Source organism: Chinchilla lanigera, unplaced genomic scaffold, assembly GCF_000276665.1.
Source record: "Chinchilla lanigera isolate Chin_1 unplaced genomic scaffold, ChiLan1.0 scaffold00077, whole genome shotgun sequence".
NCBI classification, from domain to species: domain Eukaryota; kingdom Metazoa; phylum Chordata; class Mammalia; order Rodentia; family Chinchillidae; genus Chinchilla; species Chinchilla lanigera.
Genome location: NW_004955478.1, coordinates 6,989,993 through 6,999,139, shown reverse-complemented (window position 1 = coordinate 6,999,139; position 9,147 = coordinate 6,989,993). Strand labels below are relative to the sequence as shown.

General features: G+C 46.8%; 1 protein-coding gene across 11 annotated transcripts in view; it reads right to left on the bottom strand.

Annotated features, from left to right (window-relative positions):
* The window catches only part of Bptf (bromodomain PHD finger transcription factor), a gene marked incomplete at its 5' end in the record, with an annotated part of 97,936 nt that extends 89,612 nt beyond the window's left edge, over positions 1–8,324 (bottom strand). For all 11 annotated transcript variants that reach the window (XM_013503185.1, XM_013503188.1, XM_013503193.1 and 8 more), the window contains 1 exon segment: positions 7,502–8,324. In XM_013503185.1, the coding sequence (XP_013358639.1) occupies positions 7,502–8,324 (823 nt within the window).
* Positions 8,325–9,147: the final 823 nt, after the last annotated feature.

Here is a 9,147-nt window from a genome sequence, read left to right as displayed (position 1 = left end):
AAAAAAAAAAAACAAAATAAAATAAAATAAAATTTCAATCTTAAGATTTCCAGTTATCATGATGTCTGCTGAATTTTTTTTTTTTTTCATAAATTGACGCGTGGAGGTATAGGTCAGCGCTAGAGTTGTCTAGCGTGCACAGAGCATGGCTTCCATCCCCAGTACAACACACAACATAAAAGAAGAGAGGAGGGAAGGGGCGGGGAGGGGAAAGAGGAAAGGAAGAAACACAGTCATACACCACATGACAACATTTCAGTCAACAGTGGAACACAGACCATGGTGCCATATTGCTGGGTGACAGCACAGCCCGGAGTTTACGAGGTTATTCCACGATGTTCACGCCAACAACAAGCTTACCTCACGGTGCAGTTCTCAGAACACACCTCATCATTAAGTGATGTGAAACAAGAAACTATCCCACCTAAAACTGTTGTTTTGGCACAAAATATAATTTATAAGTGTAAGGTTTCATTATGACAGCGAGATGCTGTGGGAACATATTTAATTAAGTGGACATTCTGTCAATTTTTTTTTAAGCAACTCGAGACTCCTGAAAGGATCTCTAACCGCTGGTCTGTCACACCCACGCCAGCACCTACAAAGTGTCTCATCCACACAGGACTGTCGCGTGGGGCCCACAGCAGTCCGCACCACGCTGGAACTGCTCCCAGCAAGTTTCTTCTGAGAATGAGATGACGCAAACCCACAGCACTGCCACCAGTTACCCGTTCTGCCCGCCGGCAGCATGTGAATAAACCCAACACCGCCTCCATACGTCGTACAAGCCCCTCACATGTCTGTAATTTTACTCTGCCTTTTCTCTTCGTGCCAAACATGCTCAAACTCTTCAGTCAGCCCTCACACAGAATGTTTTTCACACTTCACTACCTGGTAATTTCCTCCTAAAAGGACAGTCTGTCAGTGTCCTCTAAAAATGTGCCAGCAGTTGAGCATAGGGGCACATGCTTGTTGTCCCAGCACTCTGGGAGGCTGAGGCAGGAGGACCACAAGTTTGAGCTCTGCTTGTCTCAACTTAGCGAGCCTGTCTCCAAGAAGAAAGAAGTGAGGGCACACGGAAGCCGGGGGACAGAGCTCAGTGGGAAGGCCCTGGGTGCCATCCCCAGCAGCTGGGGGAGAAAGTGGTGCCACTAACCACCTTCTCACCTCATCAAAGACAGTATTAATTAATGTTTCCTTAATGTTTTCTCGGTAAGGTTGAAGAAGAATAAATTCAGTACAGTAATAAAAGTAAAAACAGTAAACAATAGCTGCTGTTTTCAAAGAGCTGTCATTTGTTTGTACTTATGTACTGTATCTGGGCTTACTTACAGCCCGTATCAAAACTCTCCGTCCCAACGATAAAGTGACAGCAGCTTTTCTGCATAAGCACAGAGATCTGTGCACGCGCTGGTTTAGGAGCTCCAATGTGGCGCCCACAGCAGCTGCTCCTGCGGGCCAGCCAGGCCCGAGGCTCACCTGAACTGGCCCAGTGCCCGACAGACACGGCAGGCCCCGCTCTCCAGGAGCTCATGGGCCGGCAGGGGGGAGGACAGGGTGGGAAGAAAATGTTGGCAAAAAATATAATTTGGGGCAAACATACATACTCTGTGCTTACATTTAAAGTTTCTTTTGACTTAAAAAAAAGTTTCTGACTTTTACCTACTGGCAGAAAGCTTAACCACGCCAGGCAGTGGCTAATAGCAAGTCTCAAGTTCCATTTCTGACCAATCCACACAAACAAAGAGTAAGCAACTCTGGAATGAGCTGAACGGGGTCCCAACGTTCAGACCCACCAACACTGAGAGGGCGACGTCACTTAGAATCAGGCTCTTCACAGATGCTATCACTTGCCACTGGAGAGAAACCCTCCCTGAATCCAAAGACCGGCGTCCTTAGAGGAGGAGAGGACACACTGTGCCACACAGAAAAGATGGTATGCAGACAGACAGAGACTGGCACAACACATCGCTGTACAAGCCAAGAACTGCCAAGGATTGCCAGGAGCTGGGGAAGAGGCACGGAACAAAACCTCTCTGTGAGCCTCCAAAAAGAATCAACTCTCCTGGCACAGGATTTCAGACTGCTCAACTCCAGGACTGTGACAAAAAAATTTCTGGGTTTTGTTTGTTTGGCTGGTTGGTTGGATTTGGTCTTTCTCTCTCTCGCTCTTTTTTTTGTTTTGTTTTTTGTTTTTTGTCTTTTTTGAGACAGGGTCTCGCTCTGCAGTTCAAGCTGGCCTTGAGCTCACTTTGCAGCCCAGGCTGGCCTCAAACTCACAATGATCCTCCTGCCTCAGCCTCCCAGAGTACTGGGATTACAGGCATGCTCCACCACGCCTGGCTTTTTTTTTTAAGACAGGTTCTCACTATGTAGTTCAGGCTTCCCTTGAACTCACTCTGTATTCCAGGCTGGCCTCGAACTTGCAGCACTTCTCCTGCCTCAGCCTCCAGAGTGATGGAATTACAAGCATGTACCATCATGCCCAGTTTAAATCTCTAATTTTTAAACCACTCAGGTGCTCTGTTATAGCAGCCCAAGAAACTTCCAAATGTTGGTACACTATGTTCCCAATTTAAGAACCAGTTCTGCACTGGGAGAACCTTCGTAACTTGGACTTTTTTGTAAGTTGGATGAAGTGAGTCTTACACACCTCTGACACAAATATTTGCATAGAAAAACCCAAATCCAAGGTCTGTTCATACCTGTGAAAGTTCCTAATTCAAATGTTCCTAGCTAGGGACTTACTGTATGGGAAAGTGGGATACTGCTGAACACATACCCAGAACTGCAGAAGTGACTTTACAAGTGAGTAATCAGGAGAGACTGCAAAACTTTTTAAGTACTGAGAAAAGCCCACAGTGCTTTGATGAGATGAAGTAGGTAAACTGGAATTTTGCCAACAACTTGAGGAGCATTTGAGGCACTAGAAACTCAGAAAGTTAAAAAGGACGCTTTCATAGAGCCTGCAGAGGGAGAGTGGCCCTGCTGGTACCTTAAATTTGCACTGCTAGCCTCCAGAACTATCAGACAATAAATCTCTGCTTTTTAAAGTCACCTCACTTGTGGAACTTTGTTATAGCAGCCTAAGGAACGAATACAACTACCAATTCAGGAATTCAAAACACACTAGGTCAAGCAGCCAGGGAAGTGGTAAGGAGCACACATTCTGGAGTCAGACTGGGTTCAAATCCTGATTCTGCCACTTACGGGTTGTGTGATGTTGGATGAGCTGCTTAACCTCTACCACTCTTTCTCCATCTGAAAGATGGAGTGACAGCTGTTGCACCAAAATGCAGCTGTTAGGGTTAAATGAGTTACAATGTAAGGTGCTGAGGTGGGTGTGGTGGTGTGTGCCTGTAATCCCAGCATTCAGGAGGCTGAGGCAGGACTGTTGAAAGTTTGAGGCCAGTCCAGGATATACAGTGAGTTCACCGTCATCCTGAACTATATGGTCAGACCTTGTCTCAAAACACCAGTCAATCAATCAATCAATAGGTATCAATAGGTATGGGAAATATTCTTACAGACAGATTCTAGAAAACATTTTAGGTCCTATACCTTGAGAGGACACAGCTTACGTGAATGTGGACAAATCACTGCTGGTCTCTGTGGCCTAAAAAGGTACTCAAGGAAAGAAAAAGCCAGTCAGAACGATCATCCAAAAGGCTGGGGAGAGGAGAGTGGCCTAATCTCACTGATTTCCTAATCTGTTCCTAATTACCTAATCTGGTAACTGCGTGCTCCTTTTAGGAAGAGACTGGAGACACACTGAACACGGCTGTGCAGACAGCCTCTGCAATTAACAGTGCTGGGAAAACTGCCTTTCCACGTGCCAATAGGTAAAACCAGACCCTATCTTCCACCACGCACTAAACTAAAATCAGAAGACCGAAATGTTAAAATGGAAACACTAAATCTGGTAGAAGATAGAACAGGTAGAACTCTTAAAGACACTGGTGTAGGCAAAGACTTTATGAACAAAACCCCAACAGCAGAGGAAACATCACAAAAAGTCACCAACTCATATCACAAAGGGTCTCATCTCATTAAAAAGGTGCCCAGCAAAGGAAACCACCAACAGAGTGCAGAGGCAACCCACTGTGTGGGAAAAAATTTGCCTCGTGTCCCTCAAAGTACTAATATCTAGAACATATGAAGAACTCAAAGAAAATCAGACCCCCTCCAATTTAAAGACCCAGTGCCAAAATGGGCATCCGCAATGAACACACACCTCTCAGATGAAGTAGTAGAAACAGCAAATAATACATGAAAAAATGTTCAACATCACTAGTCATTCAAGAGATGCAAATTAAAACAACACTGAGATTCCATCTCACCCTGGAAAGGATGGCTATTATCAAAAATCAACCAATAACAAATGCTGGCGGGGCTGTGGGGAAAAAGGAGCCCTTCTCCACTGCCGGTGGGAGTGTGGACTGGTGCAGCCACTGTGGCGATCAGTGTGGAGATTCCTCACAAAACTAAAATTAGAGGTCCCACTGAACCCAGCTACTCCCCTTCCTGTTATCTTCCCGAAACAATGAAAAGCACAGCGATATATGCACACCCATGTCTCCAGCGGCACAGTTTGCAATAGCTGAATCTTGGAAATAGACCAAATGGCCATCGATCAATGAATGGATAAGGAGATGTGAGGTTTTTTATACAAAGGAGTATTAAAAAGGATAAACTTGACACATTTCTCATCAAATGGATGCACCTCGAGACCACACCCTAAAGTGAAATAAATCAGACACACGTTTAAATACTGCACTGTTTCTCTGGTGTAAGAAACCAAAAGTGTAAATAAGGACCAAAATGTATAACAGATATTGTGAAGTGGGAAGAAAACGTTCAGATGGGAAGAGGAACTAGGGAAGGGGGAGGGAAAAAGAAAAAAGGGAAAAGGAAAAAAAGAGAACAGAAGGAAAAATGGAAACAAAGCTTTGGTAAATGAGGGGAAGAGGGGTTGAAGGAAGGGGCGGGATGGGGAAACGATGTATCACGTACAGATACAGATTCCCTGTGATGAATGTGACCACTATGTGTATCTAACACGTACCAATGATTTCTTTTTACTGCGGAAGGAGAAAGAATGAACAGGCTGTAAACTATGAAAGGTCTCCAGAGGGGAAAGGCACCAGGCTCACCGACACCCACTGTGACGGAGTGCTCACTTACGACGACAACACAGCACTGAACTTTCAAGCCAAGGTGGTTGCCGGCCACTGGTAATGACCTTATGACAAAGGCTTCCATGTTACTACCTCCACAGCAAGATGCACACATGCGCGCACACACACACATCACAATGGACACGTGATCAGACACGTGGGCATGAAAAATACTACAGATTTTTAAAAATATTTGATCCCATCAAAAAGACAAAATATTCATTTTAAAACATTATATTGTTATACTAGTTTCTGGATTAATATCACAACTTTAATTCTGCTCCCTCCTGATACCCTCTTGAAACTATGGTAAGGAAATAGTTTTCTGTTTTGGTTTTTATTTATCTTTATTTTTTGACAGTGCTAGGGACTGAACCTAGGGCCTAGTGCGTGCTAAGCAAGTGCTCTACCACTTAGCTACATCCCAGCCCTAAAGAAATATTTTTAAAGAGATAAACTCTATGGACAGGAAAAAGAGGGCAGACAACAAAAAAACTCTGGAAGTTGGCAAGGCAACGGCAAGTGATTATTGCCAAAGCAAAGAGCCAAGGGACCCCAGGCCCCAATGTAAAGCTGAGGACCAATCCAACTTACACCCCAATTCCTCAAAGACCCTGCAAACGAGGGGCTGAGCTGAGACACAACAGCGCCGTGAGCTGTTCCAGGGCAGGTCCTGAGGTTCTCCAGACTGAGGCCAGGCTCAGGCGTGAGCAAAGGTATCACTCAGAAACCGAGGCTTTAAACGACACAGGAAATGCCGCAGCACGAGAAAGGCAGCCTGGTGCCAGCACTTGCCCGCTAGGACAGAGCTGCTGTGGAAGGCTGCTCTCCGCCCGCTAGCCAGCTCTCAGGCAAACAGCGACAGACACAGACAATGAGGAGTCGCAATAAAAGACAAGGAGAGTCACTCTGCGGGGCGCTGGAAACCGCCAAGGCCCACCCACTTGCTGAGCTTCCAGTAGCTACGCAGTTCCACAAGGTTGATCAGGAAAAATTAATAATGAGTAGCCACCTGAGGACGGCAGAGAGGGACCGCAACAAAGAACAGCAAGGAGCAATTTAGAAGAGAGAGACTCTACAAGGGGCGGGGTAAGAGCCTCACAGATACAATACGACAGCCATGAAGCAAAATAGGATTTCAAAGCTTCTTCTTTAAAAAGAGGATTCTAAGAACAAAAGAGCTCTTAGAAAATAAAAATATAAAAAAGTCGAGTAGCAAAAACGCAAAAACTAAATACTGTACAAGGGTTAGGAGGCCAAGATAAGGAAATCTAGAAAAATTAAGCAATACACAGCCCAAGCAGGAAAAAAAACAAAGCGGAGAACTGGAGAGAAAAGATAAGAAGATGAGAAGACCAAAACAGGAAGTCCACACAGCAACACTCCAGCTGGACGCACAACGGAAGAGGGAGGCGCGAGGCCTAGGGAGCGTTCTCACGGTCACACGTGCGAACTGCAGGTGGGGCACGCCTGCCGCGGGCCGCAATGAAAGCGGGCCGCAATGAAAGCGGGCCGCACGCGGCTGGCACTGCGCAGCCGCACAGCCGTGCAGACGGTCCGCGGCTTCCACCTGAGCACACAGCACTCACACACGCAGCAGCAGGAGCCGGCCCGAGCTCCCACTGCTCCACAGCCACTGACTAAGCCCCTGCTCTCCTCTCTCCGCCCTGCTGCAACACCCGTTTCACCGCACCAGACTTTCCGACTGCACCTAATTCTAAGAACTGCAAGAAGCTGGGAAGATTTTAGAAAATACGAAGTAGCCCACTCCTGCCAGGTTTGCATGTGACGCGCGTCCTCAGAACATACTTTAACCCTGCCCGACACCCTGACCGAGGAAAGTCTAATGTCTTCCTGGCTTTGTCTACTGATGCCTAAAGAAGGTTTTGGGGACCCTCCGGCCAGACTATGACCCTGAATCTGCTGAGATCATCTCCTCCTATAAGGACCCTGCAGCGAACGACGGCACCAGCGGCCTTTCCTTCCGGTGAGCTTCGCGCTCGCTGCCTCGTTTCTCACTCAGGTATGATAAAAGAAAGATGGAGATGCAAACAAATCCATCGCCAAGGCCAGAGCACCGATCATCCTGCCGGCTGCAGAGGAGCAGAACCAAGAACGCGGCCACAGCCCCAGGGACACTCTCCCTCATCCCAGGCACTGAGAACAGTGGGAGCCTGTCCTTCCCGTTTGAGCTCATCTGACTACAACTCGTTATTTAATTACAAACATTACGCTGCACCAGCACTACAGCTTTGCTGGATCAATAAGGAAGAGAGACCGTTTAATTTCAAGCACATACAAAAATTAAAGCCAGATTTACTTACATTATGAGTCTTCGGTTCAGGAACCAGTATTTCCTCCGACTCCTATCGTATCCAATGGGCTCGTGTCGAATGTACGGTTTATTTTTTTGGATCTCAGCAACACAGTCAGTCACACCAGGCACCTTGTGTGCTACGCAGACTTCACACTGCCACTCGTCCTCGGGCACCTCCTCAAGAGGCGGCTTCACACATTCCAAGTGGTACACTGCCGAGCACGTCTCACAGCAAAGCAAATCCCCAAGTTTGTGACACACCCTGCAATGGTCATCGTACTGGATCACCCCTTCCGACATCAGCTCCTCCCGAGCAATGTTTGTCGTAAGAAACTGATCCACCAGGAACTGCAGAACTTTGATTTTGTTCTCCACTGGCCCGTAAGGGTAGTCCTCGGCTTCCTGGTAGGGGAGGACGTGGTGGTACTCCCTGTCGCTCTCACAGTACACGCGCAGCACCTCCGGCCACGTCATCCCGTCTATGAAGTACAGTGTGGAGTTGACGCTGTCTTTGAGGTCAGCAGGCCCAAAGGTAGTATTGGAGGTGTCTTCTTCACGCAGGACTGCTTTCAAAAGCACGACGTGCATCTCCGCCATGAGTGTGCACTGCTCCTGGCTCACCAGAGCTGCACAGAAGTCCTCAAAGCGGAACGGGGACAATCTTAAAACAGTGCCAAAGTTCCGCAGTACCTCGTAAATGGCAATAACATTCATTATATGCTCGTTAGGCACCATTAAATCCTCGGAGGACTTGGGAAATTCAAGGGGTGGGATGTCTTTCTCTTCTAATATCGGAGAACGAGGCCGATGTACTCTGGGTTTTCGCCTACCTGTAAATAAAGAAATGACAGCATTACAAATCAGTACACTGCATCGCTTCCACAAACTTACGCTTCCATGGTTTTTGCTCTCGCAAAATTGATAAGCACACTTTTATTCCTCTAATAATTTTCAAGTTAAAATAATACCAAGAATATGGGATGGGAGTGTTGCTTGGCGGTAAAATGCTTCTTAGTATGTGCAAGGCCCTGCTACTACAAAAAAAATAATAGTAATATATTCAGAAACACCAAACCAGGGTACTTGTGAAAGATCTGACAAGTATATATGAGAAAAAAATCTACACATAAGATGACCAGCACAGGGACAAAAGACGTCACACGGCATCCGTGGTAAGACACGCCCACCACCCTGACAGGACGCGGGCAGCGCAGGCCCCTTCACTTCCTCAGCACTGCCACAGTGAGGCCCAACCTTGGGAGAGGATGAAGCAAAACAAAAAGGAAGAAGGAGCTGGGCGTGGCCGGCACACATCTGTAATCCCAGCCCTCAAGAGGCTGAGGCTGAGGCAGGAAGATCACCGTGAGTTCAAGACCAGCCTGGGCTACAAAGTGAGCTCAAGGCCACCCTGAACTGCATAGTGAGACCCTGTCTCAAAAAAAAAAACCAAAACTGTCTTATGTAGGTGACAGTTAGAAAGATGTCTCCAGTCTGTAAGACATGATGCCTAAGAGCATGTGCACGTGCATGTCTACATATGTGAATACATAAAACATTTGAGGGCTGGGGATCTAGCTCAGCGGCACAGCGCCTACTTGGCAAGCACAAAGTCCTGAGTTTGATTCCCGGTACCAAAAAAAAAAGGTAAGAGTT